Here is a 23674-nt window from a genome sequence, read left to right on the forward strand (position 1 = left end):
GGAACCATGGCATCCAACCTGTAACTACCACAAATCGGATCTGGTTATTATAGACATGCCCAAAAAAGTAGTGTACTTTTGAAAAAGAAGAAAGGAAGAAAGGCTGAAAATGATGGTAACTTCTGTCAGAGTGCTGTCAAATATAGCAAATCCAAATTTGGACACTACTAAAAATAGCATCATCTTGCATGCTAAGTCACAGGGTTCGGTGAACCTGAAGCTTCAGGTTCGAAATTCGCCGAACCTGTAAAAAAAATTGAGGTTCGTTCAGGTTCGCTGAACCTGAAAGCCGAACCTGAAGCCGAACCTAAAGCCGAACTCGAACCTGAACGAACCTGTCGAACTTGATCGAACCGGATCGAACCTGAACGAACCTGAACGAATCGATGGTTTTCTGGACGGTTTTCCTGGACGGTTTTCCTGCACAATTGCATTTTCATCTTATTTTAACTCTAAATTATATTTTTCCAATATTTCATGAAGCTTCATAGTTTCTGAATTGTAGACCGCCATTGCGAATGATCTGGAATATTAGGAAAAGCTAACAACACGATTAGTAAGGATAATTATTAGACTATTGTATATTCTAAATATCGCACAGGAGAGATAGTTAAAAGGTGAAGAAATGAAGTGTGTTTTCGCATTATGCGGTCAAAATCGGAATACTATCTAATGCGCTGATCTGTCAACAGTAGTATTATTATCTTTCCAAGAACCAAAAGAACAAAAAAGCGCACCGAACAGACAGCGATTCTTCCATAAAGTTAGAAATTATAAGCAATGAATAAATTTCATACATTAATCCAATGTGGAATGGAATGGATTTAATAAGGGTTGACCCGGAAAGTGTTAGAAATAGTAATTACTTCCGTGTGCAGAATGGAATGCATTTAATAAGGTTTGACCCGGAAAATGTTAGAAATAGTAATCACTTCTATGTGCTGAAAATGTTGGAAATAGTAATTACTTTTATATGCATGAATAGTTGAGTTAAGAAAATTAAGTTTAGTTAAGTCTAGTGTAATTTGAAGTGAGTGTTAGGTTGAAAAATTAAGTAGTGTTAGAGCCTGCATGATAAGTGAGTGTTAGTTTATATAAAGTAGTTCGAGAACAGTTAAGTCTAATTAGAATTCGCATGATTCCATATATTAATGACTAATTTTCAAATACAAACACTGCTTTATTTTTCCTTGAAATTAGGTTCTGGTTACACCGCTGGAGAGTCAATTATTACTTTGAATTATGTTCTCGCCAAGCGGCTGGACATTCCGTATTAAATTAAATTTATTATACATATGCTTTCCGGTTACCTGTAAACGAGCATTTAGTAATTGTACCATAATAAATATTTTTAAAAAATATTAATAATAAATTAAAAGAAAATAAAAAAAAAACACGCACTAAATAAACCTAGAGGTACTCTGTCCTCATTTAACTCTGGCTCAACTGAAAACCGATACCTGCATCCAATTTTACTTTATTCATTTTAAAAACACGATTTGGTTTATTGTTTATGATTCTCGAGTGACATAAGTATAGATTATCTATGTTTTTTGAATTTCCTAGAACAATTTTATGGATTATAACTATTTGGCAATGGTCTTTATGACTTCCTTATTATATTAGCATTGATGATGATGAGCCAAATGATGGAATTCCATGTGTTGATGACTTTGATGATATTATGACTTTGATGATGTTTAAAATTTTGAAATTTGAAGATGTCCTATAATGATGTGTATGTTTAAATTTTGATCATGTTTTGCTTATGTGATTTTTTAAAAGATTACTAGTATTTGACATTCATTTAAATTTTGAAGACTGAAAATTATGTCATTTCTTTTTGCAAACTACTATTGTGTATGTTTACATTTAACTAGATGTTAGAATGATTACATTATTGATGTATGTTTACTAATAAGAATTTGTGTTCATGTGTTTATGGATTGATTTTGAATTTTCTATTATTTTGTCATATATATATATATAGTCGAACCTAATGCCGAACCTCATTCGAACCTGATCGGAAAATTCGAACTCGAATCGAACTTAATCGTTGTCGAACTCGAACTCGAACTCGAACCGTGTGACATAGCTTGCATGTGGACAAAAGCAGTGTCATTGGGCTGGCTTTTCAGCAAGGACCCTAAATATGTAAACATCTCCACTTATGAGCTCCAGATCTCTAGCTCTTGGAAGAAAAAACTGCTAAAAATAATTGTTTCTTCAAATTTGGTGAAATTGACTTTGAATAAGCTCTGATTGCCATGGATATTTGGATTCTCATGTAGTTGAACAAGCCCGATGAAATCTTGCTGGATCCTAATCGTTTAGTTGCACAAGAACAATTGTGGGTTAATAAGACAATAAAGCAAGAAGCCTAAAGGATACTTTCTTGAAGTGCTGGGACACATTTGCCTTGCACCCTTGACAACCATGTTAGCCTATCTTATGGAATATGCACAAATGAATGTAGATCTATATGTTTAGTCCAATCTTTTAGATGTGTTTCAATTGTCATTGAACTCAGAAATATTACACTTGTAGAATTTGTTTACATGTGTACTTATTTGTTGTAGATTTCTCCCCCACCACACCCCCACACCCCCTCAAGTATGTGTCAAGGTTGTTTATTTTTTTATTTTTTTATTGAGGGTTTGTTACCGGAGTCATTGTATGTGACTGCAATTTCTTTGCTTAAGTAATTGATCGAGTATGCTAAATATGTTATGCTATCAATTTTGTTCTTTGAAGCTAATAGAGTTAACACAATAGTTGAAGCTATAAGAGGTTTAAGAAAGTGGCAGACATTTCCAATTCTAAAAGGGTGGGAGAAAAACACCGTATCTTCCCTAATACTGGTATGGATCAATATTTCTGTCACCTAGAAACCACATTGTACCTTCTCTAATACTAGTGCAGATCAATCTTTTTGTCACTTAGCAACCACAACCTCATATACATGTTTATTGACATGATTCTTCATATTTGTCTTGTACATTAGTTCTGTTTGATCTTAATATCATGATGTTGCTCATGTTTTGAAAAAAATGTTTTCTTGATTTTTGATGGCCCTTTTCTCATTCTTTGACACTTTTTGTTGTTGTTGTTGGAATTGTAACCCTTTGTCTTGTTGATGGCTCTTATTATCAAACTCAATATGGTTCTCTTTCAAACTTTGGTTTTGTGATGTCTTTAAGTTTTAAAAAAATTTAAGATATTATTTGAATCAAAGGAACCCCTAAATGATCATGGCACTGTATCGTGTTTGTTTTTCTGTAGTTGTCTTGTTATGTAGCCTAACATTATAATATTGGGTCACTAATACATTGTGTATAGCTCAGTTTCAAGAAATGTTTTTTATTGTTTTATTTTCTCCAGAGGAGTTTGGTAAGATACTCTACATTTTACACAGGATGTACGACTTTCCGACAATCCAATTAGTAATCCCACTAAAGGAGGTGCATTGCGCTATATTTTGATTGCACGCTTGTCAAAGGTTACCATGTTGAATGGAAGTGAGGTAAGGTATTACATGTATTATTTTGACAATTGAATAAATTAAACATGCAGCTCTTTGTTCTAGTTGTTGATATGTAACATGATATTATGTTTCCTATGTGTTACAGGTAAAACAACGCGAAAGAAAAGATTCTGAGATCAGGTTAGCATTTTAGCTTATATAAACATGGAAAGCATAAAATATTTGGGTCTTGTTACAACAAAAAATAGCACCCACAAAAACGTAATATCCCAGGCACCAATGTGATAGCTTTGTGTAACTCAATAAGGCTGCTCACGATCAGCTCAACAGTTCTTCCTCACACATTAAGTTGGCTCTTCTCCAACACAAGGGGGGCTTCCCTAAGGTTGAATTATCAAGGCTATGTAGTGGAGGCTCAAGGTGAAAATGAAGGGGAAAGGTTGATACAACAAAGGTTTTTTGTAGTATAGTATATATTATGTGGGAATGGAAGTGGACATGAAAAAGGGACACAAACAAGACAGGAAATGGAGGAAAAGAACAAGCAAGGGTATTGAGATGGGAAGAAACTAGTGCCTATCAATCTGTTGGGCCAATGGAGTCATACAATATTGCATGAATGAAAGAGCTAATTTGTCACAATCAACTGCTTCATAGAATGGTTTACAAGGGAAGAAAGGACTAATTTGACACATTCAACCTATTGTCTCAAAATCTAGTAAGTCTTGTGAGGAGATCTCACAAGGCAAAAACTAGACTAAGTGACAACACTATGAGATGCGGCCCACTGTCACCCAGTGTTGCAAACATCTTGATTTTATCGCAATAAAATTGTGAAATCGCGATTTTTTGGCCTGGCCAGTGTTTGCTGATTTTTACCAATATTTTGGTGCTATCTTAAGTTCACTGATTTTTACTGACATTTTCCCAATTTTTACGATATTTTGGTTCTTTGGACCCATGCCAATTTTATCGTGATGTCGATGTTTGCAACATTGCTATCACAACCAAAACCTCCTGCTTTTTAGTGGACTTTCACCACAAGGAAGGCTTCCCTAACTTAGGTCACCTAAAGGATATATCAAGTTCAAGGTTAAAGGTGACAAGGAATAGGCTTACGAGAGATACTCTACGTAAGAACATGGTTTAGCTAGCATAATAAGGCAATGCACATTCTTCGAGAGGCCTAATTAGGGCACAAAGTGACCTAGGGTTTATGAATAACCAAGGTCAGTAGGCTCATCCAAGGTCACAAGGCCTTCAACAACCCTCAAGTTGGAGCCTATGGAAAAACTAGGTTTTCGCTAGAGCAAAACATACCTAGGGAAATGACGTTAGCCCTAAAATGGAGAAATTAGCCATGGGAAAAGGTTGGTTTCGAGGAAAATACCTCGTAACCAAGTGTTGAATCCCTACAGTGGGTAGCACAGAATCCCTACAGTAGGTAGCACAGTCAATCCTAGTTGAAATTAAGCCCTAACCCTGGCTAGCGACTTTCCTTAAGAGGTCAAAATTCAGGTTTTGGGGGAGAAAAATATAGTGTAAATCTAGTTTTTGGTGTGATCGATAATGTTAATAGGGCGATTTCCTTGATCTTTCGTGATGGAGTCTATGGGATACTTACTAAGGAGAAAATACTAAACCCTAACAAGGAGTAAGGGAATATGAAACCCTAATTTCAAACCCTAGCTATCATTTTTGTGAGAGAGCAAAGTCAATGAGGAGAGCTGGTTGAAAGATTCACTCATGGGATTGTTCTACAAATTATGCATACAATACTATTGCTAAGATTCCATATAATAGTTTTCAACAATAGTTAAAATTTGGGTACTAGAGGACAAGTGGTTCCCTAAGGCTTTGATTTTTGGCCTAGGGAAAAGTGTCCAAATTTATTTGTACTTTTCTCCTAAAGTGATTTTATAAGTGGTAAAGTCAATTTAATTTAATAGTGACTTTATAAGTGGTAAAGCTACATTCTAATTTAAAAGTGACTTTATAAGTGGTAAAGTTACATTATAATTTAAAGGTGACTTTATTAAACTCAATGAAGAATTAGAAAGTGAAAAAGTGACTATGGAAATAAAAGGTTAAGTGGGTCTTTATTTAAGTGGATGAGTTAAAAAATAGAAAGTGAGAATTAAATGCACATTTATTCTCATCCCTAGATCTAAATGTATCTCAGCGATTAGATTTTAGGGTAACCCAAAAGGTCATTTAGAGAATAAAAGGAGAAGAGAAGAGGAAAAGATAATTCATTCTTTTATGAGCATTTGAGAAGAAGAGAAGAGAGAGCAAGGAGAAAATTTATGAGCAGTGAGGAAGTGAAGGAGAGCAGCAAGAAGACATTTCAGCAATCTGGGCAGCAACATTTATTGGCATGCATCCCAAGGAAAAACCGTACAACAGGAGAAGGCACAAAAAGCGAGGAAGAGGGACAACAAGTTCTGGGCACTTTTTTTGAGGCTGGTCGTACAACATTTAATTTTATTTTATTGTTGTAAAAATTTAGGTTTTGGTTGTAACTGATTGGCACGATTTTTGAGGTGGAGTTTAAGCATGAATATCAAGATAAGTTGTAATTTGTGGTTGCTGGAATTTTTACTGTGTATTTCAGTTTCTTTGTAAAAGCTTTTTCAGAAATAAAGAAGAGCTCTCAAACTGGTTTTCCCCAAGAGTTGTAGGGGTTTTTTCCAGGGTCACATTGACCAAAAATCATTGTGTTATTTTCTTTGTGCGGCTTTCATAATTTTGCTGTGTTTTATTTCTGCAATTTCAGCAGTTGTGAAATCTTTAAATTTGTGTTTTCAGAAAAATAGTCATTTTCAGATTTTAGAATTTTTATCATGCTTGGATTTAAAACTAAATGCATGGAGTGATAAGGAAAACTGATAACCAGAGTGGCGGTTGAAATTTCTTCAACTAGCACATAGAAACCCTACACAATTAACCATTCAATGCAATAGCCACAAAATGTAATGTTATATCAAATACAAAGAAAACGTACAAGATATAATGCATTAACCAATCCTTTATTGCTCTAATATGACATCTCCAATACCAAAGAATAGCTCCATGAGAAAAAATCCACAATAGATCACATCTCCACAAGATACAAGACAAATTTCAGCTTGGCCGAGTTCTCTAAGAGGGCTGAAAATGATCCACAAGTGATGATCCAAATGAAATGTAACTACCTCTATTTATATGAGGTTTAGCTCAACTAATTTAGCCTAATGAAGCCCCCTAAAAACAAGTTTCATATGAAATAGACTTGGGTTACAAGCCAACCCATTAGATAAATACAAAATGAAGCAAATTAGCTCACACGTGTGAATCATAGTCTTTCTAAATGTTGACATCATGCCCAATTAGGGCTCCAAATGCCATGTCGGGATGTGTTGAGGTGCAAGTGTATGAAGATGTCTGGGTAATCCAAAATTTGAGGGTTGGCCCTCAAATCCTCCTCTGGGATCCCAAGTGTAGTTAGGGCACCATCGAATGGTCTTCATGGGTCTCCAACTATCAAATAAGGCCTTCTTCTCTCCAACGTTAGGGATTCCTCTTGTGCAACAAGCCCTCCCTAGTCTCTCAAAGGGAGACCATCCACATCTGGGCTCTAAATCAACTCCCGCCCATCAGGTTGTGTTAAGGCCAACCTGGAGGCATAGTGGGTCTAGTGGTGTCATCATGAAGAATCCTCAAAGCTAGCTCAAAGTTTGCTGAATTTTTGTAGCTAAGGTCGGTATTCAAGTCAACAAAGTCAAAGGAAATTAAAGTATTGTTTTTGAAGTTCTAGTCAGCCCCAGACAGTCAAGTTGGCCCCACCATACGAAGGGGTTTGACCCTTGGTCAAAGACCTCTTCATTTGACCTCTATATACTGACCAATCGACCTCCTTCATTTGGCATCAATTCATATAATCTATTCTTCTGTTTTTTGTCCACACGTGCGATAGAGAGAGTAAAGACCAACAAAGTTGACCAAAAGTTTGAATTGCTTTGACCAACATTCGCTGTGGATTTTTTGGCTTGTTTAAACTGCATTGGATGAATATTTTGCTACTCTATTTTATTGCAGTTTGGTTGAGGTAATTGATCGAAATTCTGGGACAGTTGACTGAAATTCTTGAGGCAGTTGTAGGGGCTGAAATTTGGCTTGTTTAATCAGAGTTAACTAAAAGTTGCAGAGGGTGAAATTGGTCTTGTTTGAGCAAATTTAACTAATTACTGTAGAAGACTAAGATTCTCTCTTTTGACCAAGTTTGACCTATCATATTTGTTTGTTCAGTTTGACTAAGTTTGATTGGGATATTCAGATTGTACATTTGTTGTGTTGACCACTACTGGTCAACTACCCATGCAGTACACCCCCCCTTTTCTTTGTAAAAAGGGGCAGCACCTGATCAGCGTGTCCGTGCCATCCTGCAGTCATCAGCAACTTGATCATTTTGATTGTAAACCCAGTCTGCATGTATTAATTGAAAATAATCTTAGCAGATACGAGTCGTGTATGTAAAATTGCCTAGGTGGACCTAACTTTCTAGTGGTAATCTACGTCCCGGAAGGTTTTTTTCTCACTGATCCATGGATCAGCAGAGTTTTCCTTCAAACCTGACCCCAAAGCCGGGATGGATTTTGTCAATGGAACTTTAGGAGAATCCTAGTGTGTTAAATCTGCTAGATTATAGTTGTGTCGCAGAACTGGGTGATTTGTGAGGGTCTGTATTAAAGGGGTTTTCCCCCTTAAGATGTAAATTTGTAAAAGTCATCATGAAATGTGTTTTGAGGGTTGAAAATGTTTTGAATCCCCTCATGAGTCTTAAGTCCTAGGTCCTAGGTGATGTTTCCGAAGGCTTAGTTCGATGATCCATTTTAAAATGAATTAAGAAATTAAAAAATGAATAAAAATAATAAAATAAATTAAAAAATAAAGCAAAAACCCTAACTAATAAAATAATAATATTTTAAGTGAATGAATGCAAACTAATATTTTTTAATAAATCGACGGATGAGATCAAGAGATGTCTTGATCCTCATCAACGGTCGATATCATTTCTACATGGATCACTCGAACTAGCCGTTGGGATCATTTCCTTTTAAGTAGGGTGCTAGGGGTCATTTCAGATCATTGGATCTGTGAGTCTGGTACTGAAGAAGCTCTCTTGTAATCTTTTTTCTGGTTAATAAAAGAAGACTTTGGGGTCAAAATTTTAGCTGGTGTTACTCTCTGGAAATGCTGTGAGATTGTTTAATTTTCTGCATATTTTCTTTTCAGCCACTAATAATAGCTTATTGTAGAGTATTGTGAGCACAGGTATCTTGTTCACTTGCTAGGGTTTGAGTGTTGTTAGGGTTTCTGAAGTAATGGCAGGTATCTCCATTACTTTTTGAGATCTAGCAGCATTTTTGCCCTCTTTACTGATGGTTGTTTTGAGCTGTGCAGAAAACCCTTTCTGAAGAAAATTTGTGGGCGTTTGGGGAAGTTCTCGGCTGAACCAGCCAACTCCCGCAAGCATTTTTTGCTGAGCCCAGTTGGATTTGATCCTGGGTCTATCATTCAGTTTTATTTTCTAATTTGCATGAGAGATTTTCTAAAGTTCTTCACAGTGAAAATCTGAAATTTCTGTTCTTTAAATATTTATGTTCTTATTGCTGAATCTGGCTGTTAAGGGGCCAAAAATCTGTACATTAATCAGCTATTTTGGGGTTTCAAATTTTGCCTTATGTGCAGTCTTCATTAGGGTTTGGTTTCCTTGCAATTGCCGTCGAAAGCCCTCAGCGTGTGTAAGTTTCTGTTTGATTATGCATGCGGAATCAGGTAAATCTCCCAGCTCAGGTCTCGGTTTCCATTTTTCTGAGGGCATGACAGCGTATGATCATCAGGTAAATCTACTGCCAGGTAAAAAAATTTAATTCAATTTGATCTAAATTTTTGCTGCCGCCGTCAAATGCGCTTTCGAGTTTTCTTTTTTACGTATTTAAATCTTTCCGTCAGGCTGGGTATTCACTCTGCAAAGTATGCGTAACATTTTATCTTCTCAGCGTGAATGAAAACTGAGCATCCGTCTAGGGTTATGTTGTCATCGGTATTTGACAAATCGGTTTTCATTTTGCATCCATCGATTTGCTCATTGTCCTGGATCACATTTGGTGCTCCATCTTTGCGTTATCTGTGGTTTCGGCTTCAAAAAATCGAATCAAATCTGCTGATCTGTGGACATAAATACACACATCAAAACACTGTTATGATTTATATGAACTCATATTGGGTCATCAACCTCAAATTCGTCCACGCAGATCGCCGCCGTTAGCGTTTCAAAAAATTCACGCAGAATCTCATTGGTTTTGCGTAGGGTGATCCCTGAATGTGTGTGTTGGTATCAGATTTCACGCTACAAACAGCGGCACGAGGTAGGCTTGAATGTGTATGCAAAAAACGTCAGGAAAGAGATGCATTTTTGGACAGCCCTCGATGTGATCCGATCAGGCAGCAAATTTTCTCTAGATCAAAATCGTTTACCGCAGAATTTCCTCAAGTGATAAAACTGTTTATACAAATCAAGACGAAGCATTTAAACGCGATTTTTTCTACGTCAGGATCTGTCGAAATTTTCTCAGATGTTACCGTCTGCTTATCGTTTGATTTTTTTTGGGCGTGCATTTTGTTCGATTTTCGGCTTGCTAGGGTTACGGCTAGGGTCTCCCTGTAGTTATCGTGCCCATTTCCGATTTTCGATTTTATGTTGATGCGTTTTGATTTTTTTTTATTTACTTAGCTTGCTTCTTTGTAATCCTAATTTTGGTTTCATATGTTTTGGCTTAAATTTTTTTTATATATGTTAGTTTTAAGTTTAGATTTAACTTTTTTTTTTTTTTAGACGTAGTTTAATTCCTTTTAATTTTGGTTTTGTTTTTTCTTTTCTTTAAAATCAAATTTAATAAAAAAACAAAAAATATTTATGTTTTAGACTTAGGTTTTATTAACTTTTGTTTATTAGTTTATTTAGATTCTAAGTTTAGAGTTTAATAAGTTTTTTTAGATTTTTCATTTTTAATATATATAAAAAAATAATAATAATAAAATAAAATTGTTTATAATAAAAAAAAGGATTTTTTTAGGATTTTAGATTTTAGATTAGAAATTTTCTTTTTGTTTGTATTTAAATTTATTAGAAAAAAAAAAAAAATTGAAAAAGCATAAAAATTTTGTGGAAAATTCTCTTGTTTGCCAGATCCAGTTATTCTCGGGAAAATATCATTTTGAGGTTCAAAATTACTGATGTGGGATAAATGTTTTACATGAATGACCATCTGGTATCTGATCGATGATTTATGAGTGGTTGTTTGAAAGCATTCATCTTTTCAAAACTCTCAGTCACTGAATATCGTTATTGAGCTTTTGTCATTATAAGAGCGTCGTCGTTTTAACTGATATCTTGCATTATTCGAGCTTTGATGATAAATGCTTGCTTTGCATGGTTTATATTATTGCAGCATCTGATAATTAAGCAATTAAACATTTACTCGGACTCCACAAGGCACTGGTCTTTTAACTTCTAAATCCATCTGGTGCTTATCGTATCGTGTTTCCCAACCAGCTGGTCGACAGTTGGTCTTCGTCATATCATAGGGTCTACCCCCCTTAGCCGCGGGAGACAGGCTTAAATGGAGGGATCAAGGATCAGAGTGACAGCCCCCGGTCTGAGCGTTGTCGTGACAATCCGTGCGACAACATTTTTTGGCGCCGTTGCCGGGGAACTTTGTTTTCTCGGCGTTTCAAAACGACAATCATTCTTCTTATTTTTATCTTTTCATCTGGCCCGGCAACGCCAACATTTTTTGGCGCCGTTTCCGGGGAAATTGTTTTCTCGGCGTTTCAACGACAATCTTCCTTCTCATTTTTATCTTTTCATCTGGCCCGGCAGCGCCAACATTTTTTGGCGCCGTTTTTCTGTTCTCGGAGTTTCATCGACACTCATTTTCTCATCTTTCTCATCTCTCATTTTGAGCTGGCAGAGATTAAACCTTTGGGATTATCATTTGGATTTTTTATTGCCTTTCGTCTTATCAGCAGCATCTTTTCGGTGTGTTTCTTGTTTGGATGGCGACTCCATTTTCTCATTTTTCCCAGACAAGAAGCCTTCCTCATATCTGCTTGTGATTCCTTTTTGGATCTTAAAATCAGATTCATTGTTCAAGTGGCGACTCCACTGTTTTCATCTATTGATTTTCTTGAGCAGATATCTAGTTCTATCATCCTTTTAATCCCTTATCATTCATCATGGATTATTCATTTAAGCCATGTCGTTTTACTGAACGTCTCCATGATTTTTCAGAAGAAGCCATTCCTAAATTACCTATTTTCTCAGGTGGTGATTCAATCGTTGTTAGAAGGCATCTAGGCTTGTTTACTCGCATAATGGTCATATATTGTAGACCCCCTCAATTTAATCATGAAGATATCAAAATGCGTCTATTTGTCCTTTCTTTAGAAGATGATGCTTTGAATTGGTTTAACAATTTTCCTAAGGATTCTTTCACTTCTTTAGAAGACATTATCAATGCTTTTAAAGATAGATATGGTTATCCAAACAGCTTGCCTTCTGCCCCTAAAATTGTGCAAAAGAAAGAAAGTAATCTTATAAAAGGACCAGCTGTTGAAGAAAGATTTCAAGATCAGAATGTGTCATCCACCAGTATTATTGCAGATCAAGACCATGATAGTGAAAAAGCAGGAACAAATGATAATGAAAGGGAAGAACAAAAGCAAATTATACGAGACCTAATGATGCTGGTAAAAAATATGGAAAGCAATCAAGCTAATTATGTCAATGATGTCAAAACTTTATGCACCCACCTGGAAAAACGTAATAGGGAGATGGAGATTGTGCAAAATCAGCATGCTAAAGAAATTGAGGCCATGAAGACTAATCATGAAACAGAAATTAGATTCATGCACAGCAAAATGTCAGGCTTAGAAGAAAATATGATGACCATGAAAGCTGATCATGATAGGGAAATTGATTCCATGCAAAACAAGTTATTAACTATGGATGAAGAAATGACTATCATGACGTTCAATCATAATAATCAGTTGGCTAACATGCAAGCAAATCATAGAGAAGAAATAAATTCCCTGCAGCATTGCTTGATGAACATGAAGGAAAAGAACGATAAAGTAATAAAAGACATGGAAGAACATCATGCCAGACAAATCAGTGCTATAAAGGTTGAACACTCTAGTCAAATGGATGCCGTTAAAATACAGGTTCAAAAGTTTCAACAATGGTCAGAGGATAAGAGAAACCAGGGGACATCAACAGATCAGGAGCCTTCTCATTTTTCACAAGTTCCATCTTATTATGAGGAGGTCATTGGTTCAATTGAAAGATGGTTAATTGAAGGTGATCCAGATAGACTTAAAAACGACGAAGATCAGACGCAGGATAAAGAAAGACATATCACGCACACTTCATCTGATAGTTTTGAAACAGAAAGTTCCAGGTCATCAGTAATTCAACCTGCCAAAAAGAAGAAGCGCAAAAGAAAGAAAATGAGACGAAGATTTGATGCATCAGACGGCTGCGAGCAGCTTGATTTTCGGATAGGAAAGAGTCCTACCATATGCAAAATTGGACATGGCACATCCGACAAGCAGCCGACAGATTTGCCTGAAAGCAAGCAAATGCTCAGTATGCACTATATTGAACACATCTGATGTCGTAGGGCATCCTTTGTATCGTATTTCTAACCCTACTCCTTGTTTTTTCAGCATTCTTATTTCTGCTTTAGATAGTTAATAAATGAAGAGCTTTTATCTTTCCTGTGCTTAATGTATATGATGATTTTTGGATGGACGCTACTTATATTTGTGTTGTATGGATGCAGATTCTGGATTCTCACATTCCTGCAAGCAGCAACGTGTCCCCAAGTAGAGCCAGATGTTGACCACTACTGGTCAACTACCCATGCAGTACACCCCCCTTTTCTTTGTAAAAAGGGGCAGCACCTGATCAGCGTGTCCGTGCCATCCTGCAGTCATCAACAACTTGATCATTTTGATTGTAAACCCAGTCTGCATGTATTAATTGAAAATAATCTTAGCAGATACGAGTCGTGTATGTAAAATTGCCGAAGGTGGACCTAACTTTCTAGTGGTAATCTACGTCCCAGAAGGTTTTTCGTCTCACCGATCCATGGATCGGCAGAGTTTTCCTTCAAACCTGACCCCAAAGCCGGGATGGATTTTGTCATTGGAACTTTAGGAGAATCCTAGTGTGTTAAATCTGTTAGATTATAGTTGTGTCGCAGAACTGGGTGATTTGTGAGGGTCTGTATTAAAGGGGTTTTCCCCCTTAAGATGTAAATTTGTAAAAGTCATCATGAAATGTGTTTTGAGGGTTGAAAATGTTTTGAATCCCCTCATGAGTCTTGAGTCTTAAGTCCTAGGTCCTAGGTGATGTTTCTGAAGGCTTAGTTCGATGATCCATTTTAAAATGAATTAAGAAATTAAAAAACGAATAAAAATAATAAAATAAAGCAAAAAATAAAGCAAAAACCCTAACTAATAAAATAATAATATTTTAAGTGAATGAATGCAAAATAATATTTTTTAATAAATCGACGGATGAGATCAAGAGATGTCTTGATCCTCATCAACGGTCGATATCATTTCTACATGGATCACTCGAACTAGCCGTTGGGATCATTTCCTTTTAAGTAGGGTGCTAGGGGTCATTTCAGATCATTGGATCTGTGAGTCTGGTACTGAAGAAGCTCTCTTGTAATCTTTTTTCTGGTTAATAAAAGAAGACTTTGGGGTCAAAATTTTAGCTGGTGTTACTCTCTGGAAATGCTGTGAGATTGTCTAATTTTCTGCATATTTTCTTTTCAGCCATTAATAATAGCTTATTGTAGAGTATTGTGAGCACAGGTATCTTGTTCACTTGCTAGGGTTTGAGTGTTGTTAGGGTTTCTGAAGTAATGGCAGGTATCTCCATTACTTTTTGAGATCTAGCAGCATTTTTGCCCTCTTTACTGATGGTTGTTTTGAGCTGTGCAGAAAACCCTTTCTGAAGAAAATTTGTGGGCGTTTGGGGAAGTTCTCGGCTGAACCAGCCAACTCCCGCAAGCATTTTTTGCTGAGCCCAGTTGGATTTGATCCTGGGTCTATCATTCAGTTTTATTTTCTAATTTGCATGAGAGATTTTCTAAAGTTCTTCACAGTGAAAATCTGAAATTTCTGTTCTTTAAATATTTATGTTCTTATTGCTGAATCTGGCTGTTAAGGGGCCAAAAATTTGTACATTAATCAGCTATTTTGGGGTTTCAAATTTTGCCTTATGTGCAGTCTTCATTAGGGTTTGGTTTCCTTGCAATTGCCGTCGAAAGCCCTCAGCGTGAGTAAGTTTCTGTTTGATTATGCATGCGGAATCAGGTAAATCTCCCAGCTCAGGTCTCGGTTTCCATTTTTTCTGAGGGCATGACAGCGTATGATCATCAGGTAAATCTACTGCCAGGTAAGAAAATTTAATTCAATTTGATCTAAATTTTTGCTGCCGCCGTCAAATGCGCTTTCGAGTTTTCTTTTTTACGTATTTAAATCTTTCCGTCGGGCTGGGTATTCACTCTGCAAAGTATGCGTAACATTTTATCTTCTCAGCGTGAATGAAAACTGAGCATCCGTCTAGGGTTATGTTGTCATCAGTGTTTGACAAATCGGTTTTCATTTTGCATCCATCGATTTGCTCATTGTCCTGGATCACATTTGGTGCTCCATCTTTGCATTATCTGTGGTTTCGGCTTCAAAAAATCGAATCAAATCTGCTGATCTGTGGACATAAATACACACATCAAAACACTGTTATGATTTATATGAACTCATATTGGGTCATCAACCTCAAATTCGTCCACGCAGATCGCCGCCGTAAGCGTTTCAAAAAATTCACGCGGAATCTCACTGGTTTCACGTAGGGTGATCCCTGAATGTGTGTGTTGGTATCAGATTTCACGCTACAAACAGCGGCACGAGGTAGGCTTGAATGTGTATGCAGAAAACGTCAGGAAAGAGACGCATTTTTGGACAGCCCTCGATGTGATCCGATCAGGCAGCAAATTTTCTCTAGATCAAAATCGTTCACCGCAGTGATAAAACCTGTTTATACAAATCAAGACGAAGCATTTAAACGTGATTTTTTCTACGTCAGGATCTATCGAAATTTTCTCAGATGTTACCGTCTGCTTATCGTTTGATTTTTTTTGGGCGTGCATTTTGTTCGATTTTCGGCTTGCTAGGGTTACGGCTAGGGTCTCCCTGTAGTTATCGTGCCCATTTCCGATTTTCGATTTTATGTTGATGCGTTTTGATTTTTTTTTATTTACTTAGCTTGCTTCTTTGTAATCCTAATTTTGGTTTCATATGTTTTGGCTTAAATTTTTTTTATATATGTTAGTTTTAAGTTTAGATTTAACTTTATTTTTTTTAGACGTAATTTAATTCCTTTTAATTTTGGTTTTGTTTTTTCTTTTCTTTAAAATCAAATTTAATAAAAAAACAAAAAATATTTATGTTTTAGACTTAAGTTTTATTAACTTTTGTTTATTAGTTTATTTAGATTCTAAGTTTAGAGTTTAATAAGTTTTTTTAGATTTTTCATTTTTAATATTAAAAAAAATAATAATAATAATAATAATAATAAAAAAATAAAAAAATTGTTTATAATAAAAAAAAAAAGGATTTTTTTAGGATTTTAGATTTTAGATTAGAAATTTTCTTTTTGTTTGTATTTAAATTTATTAAAGAAAAAAAAAAAAAAAAAAAAATTGAAAAAGCATAAAAATTTTGTGGAAAATTCTCTTGTTTGCCAGATCCAGTTATTCTCGGGAAAATATCATTTTGAGGTTCAAAATTACTGATGTGGGATAAATGTTTTACATGAATGACCATCTGGTATCTGATCGAGGATTTATGAGTGGTTGTTTGAAAGCATTCATCTTTTCAAAACTCTCAGTCACTGAATATCGTTATTGAGCTTTTGTCATTATAAGAGCGTCGTCGTTTTAACTGATATCTTGCATCATTCGAGCTTTGATGATAAATGCTTGCTCTGCATGGTTTATATTATTGCAGCATCTGATAATTAAGCAATTAAACATTTACTCCACAAGGCACTGGTCTTTTAACTTCTAAATCCATCTGGTGCTTATCGTATCGTGTCTCCCAACCAGTTGGTCGACAGTTGGTCTTCGTCATATCATAGGGTCTACCCCCCTTAGCCGCGCGAGACAGGCTTAAACGGAGGGATCGGGGATCAGAGTGACAGCCCCCGGTCTGAGCGTTGTCGTGCCAATCCGCGCGACAACATGTTGAATTGGAGAACTTTTCCTAAGAAAAGATTACTAGGTTTTTCCCGAAGTTGGGTTTTCCTAGGGTAAATTTTTTCTCTTCTAGATGCTTATTTTACTACGATCTCTACTATCCCACTGCATTTATGGTTGAAATTTTTTGAAGTATAATTGCTTAATGATCTGGAATGTGCTAAAGTAAAAACAATATCATTGGAAGTAATTATTTGTACCGAAAAATTGTGCTTGTCTTTATTGCACTTGAAAAATCAACAAAGTTGACCAATGTCCTTGGTCTTGAAGGTACTCTGAGACATGTAACATCTTCTCATGCTGTCGAGAGCCTCCAATCTCTCAACGCTACATCTGTTAAGGCCACATATTTCTCTAAAAGGCCTGGGTACTTATGGAGTGGGTGCCCTCAAGGCTTGGGCTGTTGTGGACCACGTGACATAAAACAACATGAAATCAATTGAAAGCAACCATCCATCAAAGACTATGATCAATAATGCATCTAAGTGGACCAAACTTGAATGTTAAGGGCAAGTTAATACTTAAAATATAGATCGCCTTACAATATTAGGACCAAGTCCTTCCAAAAGGTGTTTTCTCCCTTGGTAGGGGTGGCTAATGATCAACCCTATTAGGTGGTTCCATCCTGTTAGGGGAAGTGATAGTTCTTGGGTCCACCTGTCAATCAACAGGTGTTAGTATACAATATAATGTTAATGAAGGGGAAAAGGCTTCATGGTCAAGTGCCATGGTCAAAGGTACTAGCAAATGGGGGTGTCCACATCCTGAGTGTATCGATGTAAGGAGGGAGCAATCGTGGATGTATGAGTTACCCACTCGGCCTAATATTTCCACCCCAGTTGTGCGCCTTTTACTTCTTCTTTTTAAGGCTCTAAATAATATAATCAGATATTTACTCTAAACAAAATATGAAACCTACTTTAAAGTTTAACCAGAATTCATAATATCAAAATTTATTAATTTGATTTGGAGTACCTACCTGGGTTTCTGTGGTTGAAGATGCTTCAGAATTTCTCCCACTCTTGCTTTCGTTACCAAAATATCAAAACCTCCCAGCCAAACTGGGTACAACCTAAGTACTCAGTTCCAGAATGGTTCTCAATTGATGCAATCCAGTCCCCCGTGCCCAAAAAAATTTAAGAATAACAAGGCTCAGTCCTTACAGTCTATAACTTTTTGATAGAATTTTTATCCTTTCTCCTCTCAATAATTTTCCTCCTCCCAACACTACACTTCCAAAATAGAAAAGATCCCCTTTTAGCTGCATTCCCTTCTCCTTTTATTTCCTAGAACCACCGTTCATTCATCCTCCATCGCCTTGGTTGTGTGCCCCCTGTCTATTACAAGGCTCCTCTGTTAAAATTGGCAACTAGGGCCAAACTCCACATGGGTCATCTTATTTATGACAACCGATATAATTCTTGGATTCCTCTCTCCGAGAGGTGTAGGATTGATCTAAAGATTGTCCGATTCTGACATGTACAAATGAAGTTATGAATTTATTTTGATCATGGTCAAATTGTCAAGGTCGGGCAAGAAACTTATGTAGGCTCAGAAGCCCAACAGTCACGTCTATTCATCCTCAACGTTGCATATAAATAGAAGGTGACTTAGCCTCATTTGGAGACACTCATCTTCACACTTCTCTCTCTCTCTCATTGATTGGGTACAGATTTCTGGGCCTCTCTCTCCACACGTCCGAAATTTCAGGAGCCCAAAATTTCAAGAGACTGAATTTCTAGATAGTTTGACTAAGTGTTGACCAGCGTGCGTTGACCTCCTTTGACTGTGTTTTTGTGAGGGCTATCTCTGTTTGGGTAGGCTGCATTTCTGGGCACAGAAATTGAGGCTAAACATTGACTGTTGATCAGTTTTGACTGCAGCTAGGGCTGACCGCAGGTGGGCTGTTTGACCAGATTTTGACTGTGTTGTTTTGAGGGTTGACTTTTCTGGTTAGGGCTCTTTTGCTGCTGCTATAAATGATCAGATTTGTAAATTGTACTATCTCTCTTTGCTGAACTATTGAAGACTAAAATAAGATTTGATCAAGGGTTTCCCCACATTGGCGTTTGTCCCTGGCTGGTCCCACATCTTGTGTTCTCTTGTCTTCTACTGTTTATGTTTATGTTCTATTTTCATTTTACTATCATGTTGATGTGATTGCTAATCTGAATATTGATACTGGGCTAATAAAGAAATTAAAGTAAAATCGCTCTAAAGCATAGAACATAGCATTGTTGCCTAAAATTAACATGGTACCAGAGCTGAGGTGAAGACAAAGCCCAAGCAAGAGTGAAAGAGCAATCACCTAAGACAGTTGGACAAGGACAAAAGACTCCATGGATTCCTCATCCTATTTCCCAGCTGAAGAGAAGCTCCATGATAAATCTGACTATCATGGTTGGAAGATGTCTCTTGATTTGACTTTGGAAGAAAAAGAAGTGATGGACTACGTGTAGGGTAAAATCCATGAACCTCGTACAAATGCATCGGCTGCTGCAAAGACCAAGTACAATAGGGTTGAAGTCAAAGCAAAGAAGAGTATTAGGGATTCCATTGACAAGCATCTGGTGGCCTACATCTCCGAATTGAAGACCTCCAAGGAGATGTACGATAGGTTGGTCGGCATGCTCAAGGTTAGTAATGCTAATCAAATTATATTTCTCAAGAATAAGTTGAAGGATATTAAGAAGGGAAAGGACGAGGATATTCAATCCTATTTCTTGAGGATTACTGAGAACAAGAATGATCTACTCTCGATTGGAGAAGTCATTCCTGAGAGGGAACTTACTCTCACCACCCTTGGAGGACTCCTACCTGAGTGGTATGTATTTAGAACCACCGTCCTCAACAATGATCAAATTTCAGGGTTTGAAGAATTGATGTCGAGATGAATTCAAGAAGAAACAAGAATGGTGGAGCAAGAAATGCCTTCTAATAGAAGCAACTCCATTGCATTCTCTGCTCATGCCAAAAGGAGAAATAATGTAGGGTCTAAAGGTCATTTCGATGGAAAGCCTAGATATAAGGGAGGAAGGAAGGGAAGGTGCTTTGTTTGCAATAAGTTTGGCCACTATGCAAGGGAGTGTCCAAATAGAAGGGATACATCGCATGATGATGATCACAATCATTCCAGGGGCAACTTCAATAACAACGATCAAAGGAATGGCAGGTCCAGTGGCAAAGGAAAAAGGAATGCGAGACATCAAGGAAATGGTCAACCCTCCAAGAAATCAAGGAACTCTAGGTATGAAGAATCAAATGTTGTTAACAATAAGAAAAAAGAGTACTATCTTATATCGGCCCTCTACACCGTCTCTCCTCCGGACACTTTGGGAAATTGGTTGATTGATAGTGGTGCCTCAAGGCACTTCATCGGATACAAGGAAGCCTTCTCTTATCTGATAGAAAAGGAGACAAACTTGGAGATCATCCTTGGAGACGATGGCACCTATCCTGTGAAGGGAGTAGGGAATGTTGCCCTTCAATTGAATCATTGTAACACTTTTCATTTGCAAGAAGAACCCAGTGTCCATTTCAGCCATGGAGGATAAAGGATTCAAGGTGGCATTCATTGATGGAAAGGTACGTGTTTGAAAAAGAAATTTTAAAGATGATTTTACATAGGAGAGTTATTTTTGGACAAATAGTCCCCAGAAAAATCCAGAGCGGGAAAACTGGTGCAGCAGCTTTGAGGGTTTACTATTATGTAGGAGAAAATTCTGAGTACAAATCTAGGATGCTCAACTTGCAATCCTTTACAGAGAAAATACTGGACAAAAGGCTAGTGAAATGATCTCACTTTGTCACTGGAGAATCGGTGACTGATCCTTCAGCTCTGGAGGCTTTGTGTCACCCTCCGCGTGGCTTCTACATAGAACTATGTCACTCGAGGCAGCTTCTGCATCACCCCTCCTGGGTATTACACTGCCTCTTTGCTTTGGATCCTCTGCTAACTGAGAATCGACTTTCCTGCCTCCCAGACTCACACCCTGGCTTCCGACAACTGAACTTTGAATTCCTTCGATAGAAACTCGACTTCCCCTCACTGATTGTGTCGCCTTTGCGTCAGCACTACGTAGGCCAGCGTCAACCTTCCTCTGGACATATTTTTGTCCTCTCTCTGCCTTGTACTCTCTAGAAATTCCTTCTCCAGGATTCTCACTACCCCTCTATTGCAAGATCTCTTCAATCCATTTTCCTCCTGAGAACTTCTCACCTCAGAAAATCGATTTTCTTAATCTCTCTGTGTATTTTCCAAATGATCCTCAAGTCCCTTCTTATATCTTCCTGTTGGGCAACCAACGGCCTAGATTAAAACATAATCAAATGCTCAGATTGATTTGACTTGATCCATGGCTTTTTCTAGAAGTTTCACCCTTGATTAGATTAATACCCATTAATATTTTAATTTTCCTAAGTTTAGTCTTAGGAACCCCATTAAGAATATTAATTATTTTAATAAAATCACTTCTAGGTGGAATCTTTAGAATACCCGTGCCCCGGCCTCCCTGCAGAATTTGAGGCTTAAAGCACATCCGATGCTACCCCAAAACAACAATGCAATGCAAGAAGAATGCCAATCAATTATGAAGAATAATGCCTCGGAAATTGTTTCTAGACCAAGTGGCAAATCTATAGTCACTTCCATGTGGATATATAAGATAAAGCATGTTGTGGATGGGAGCATTGACAAGTATAAAGCAAGATTTGTGGGTAGAGGCTTTTCACAAAAGAAAGGCATCGATTATGAAGAAACCTTTGTTCCTACAGCAAGATATAGAACTATCAGATTGTTGATTTGGGGTAGCATCAAATGTGCTCTAGCCTTGAAAATTGGTGGAGAGGCTAAAGCACATGAGATCTCCAAGACCCAGAAATGGTTTGGGCAAAATCTAAACAGTTGGGCATATATTAAAATAATTAATATTTTTAATGGAGTCCCTAAGTCTAAACTTAGAGAAAATAAAATATCAATGTGAATTAATATCAAATTGAGTTAGAATGGTCCAAAAGTCATGGATCAAGGTAGATCTAATCTTAGCCGTTGATTAGGGACTTAATCTCGGCCGTTGAATTGTCAACGAGAAAAGTATAAGAAGAGGCTTGAGGGTCAGTTGGAGAACACATTGAGTTGATCAAGAATTCGATTTTCTGGGGCAGGGCTTGCTGAGGAAATCGAAGGAGTGATCAGAGTTGCAGCTGAGGGGTAGTGAATACAGTAGCAGAGAGGCAGAGATAGTACCAGGAGCATCAGCGCAGAAGTCGGGAGAGGGTTGACGCAGAGCTAGCTAGAGGCCACACAGAGCCAGCCAGAGGCCACGCAGAGGCATCCAGGAGCTGCGCAGAGCTTGAGGAGGGCCAATGTGGGAGACACAGAGGCTCCAGAGGTTGACGTTGGGAGATTTCGTGGGGAAAATTGGAGCTGATATTTGTCTCCAACTGAGAGGTACTATCGCCGAGGGCATTCTTTGTTGGGTGAGCCATTTCTAGCACCCAGGTTGTATTCTAAAAATGCTAAATGTTAAAACCCTCTGATAGCTGCACCGATTTTCCCACATTGGGTTTTTCCTGGGACATTAATCCAAAAATAACTGTCACTTGTGTTCTTGTTTCTTTCGGTTGATGATCTGTTTGTGTTGATACTGTACTTGTATTTATTTTCAGTATTTACATGGTGAATAACTTGTTAAGTAAATGAACAAGTAGGAAGAAATAAATCATATAAGTACAGGAAGAATTTATGACGGATAGACCTAGAAATTCCAACATGGTATCAGAGCGTGGTTGCAGATCACAGGATAACTGAGGGCATCAGCAGAGCAGAGCAGCAACAGCAGAAACCGTTGTCCCGAGTGACAGACGTTGTTCCTAGCGGAAAGCAACAAGGAAGAGGTGACGTAGTGCCTGTGTCGTTAGTTCGAGCCAAGAGGAGGATCAGCGCAGTGGCAGAGAGGAGCAGACCTGACCTACGCAGTGCCTGATCATCTTTCTCAGTCAGGAAGGATTGATGCCCGTGGCCAGGAGGTGCGGATTTTGCTGGTGCCGGGATTGCGTAGAGCCTAGAGGTTCTAACCTTTAGATTGTTGAGGCATAGGAGGCTACAGGTAAGTTGCGGAGCGAAGTTGGTGAGGTATTGTGGTTAGAATAGTACCTAACAAGGCAAGACCAAGGAGGAGGGAGTTGCTGTCGAGGATTGGCAGAGGAATTTCCAGAAGGGAAATTGAAGCACAAAGGGAGTCAAACCGAGAACTTCCAAACGGGAAGTCGAGAGACTTGAAAGAGTCGAAAGAGGAGCAACGAAATGGCAATGAATGGGCTAAGAGATCAAGATAGATTGGATGGAGCTTCGAACTTCGTAGTCTGGAAGGCCAGGATCTTGTCCATTCTAGACAGGTATCGCATCAAACACTTCGCCTTGAAAATGATAGCAATCCTAGTTGACCTAGCTGAAAATGACAAGTACGAGGAGGTAATGGCCAGGGCAAAGTGCATCATCCTTGATGGTGTCAAGGATTATGTGGTGCCACACATTGACGAGAAGGAGATGGTAAATGAGATGTGGGAGGCCCTGAAGAAATTGTACCAGCATACTTCTGTGCAGAGGAGGATGTTACTTGAAAACCAATTGCGGTCATATTAGATGCAGAAGGGAGAGCAGATAGATGTCTTCCTTGGTGGATTGAAGGAGATTCGTGATCAGCTAACTTCCATAGGGGCCACACCAGATCAGGAACTGATGGTGAGGACCGCATTGAATGCAGTCTCAAAGGATTGGGAGGTATTTGTCTAGAGCATACTGGGCAGGACGAGC

The 23674-nt window shown here is 37.7% G+C and overlaps 1 protein-coding gene across 1 annotated transcript in view; it reads left to right on the forward strand.

Moving 5' to 3' along the window:
* The window catches only part of PFI (tubulin folding cofactor E / Pfifferling (PFI)), a 307411-nt gene that overhangs the window by 261995 nt on the left and 21742 nt on the right, over nucleotides 1-23674 (forward strand). The window contains exons 9-10 of the mRNA XM_089405409.1: nucleotides 3416-3523; nucleotides 3630-3664. Coding sequence (XP_089261535.1) covers nucleotides 3416-3523; nucleotides 3630-3664 — 143 coding nt within the window. The remainder of the gene's footprint in view (nucleotides 1-3415; nucleotides 3524-3629; nucleotides 3665-23674) is intronic.

The sequence above is a fragment of the Pinus tabuliformis genome, chromosome 2_2, assembly GCF_031772625.1.
Source record: "Pinus tabuliformis cultivar Carrire ecotype Pingquan chromosome 2_2, CPIR1, whole genome shotgun sequence".
Lineage (NCBI taxonomy): Eukaryota > Viridiplantae > Streptophyta > Pinopsida > Pinales > Pinaceae > Pinus > Pinus tabuliformis.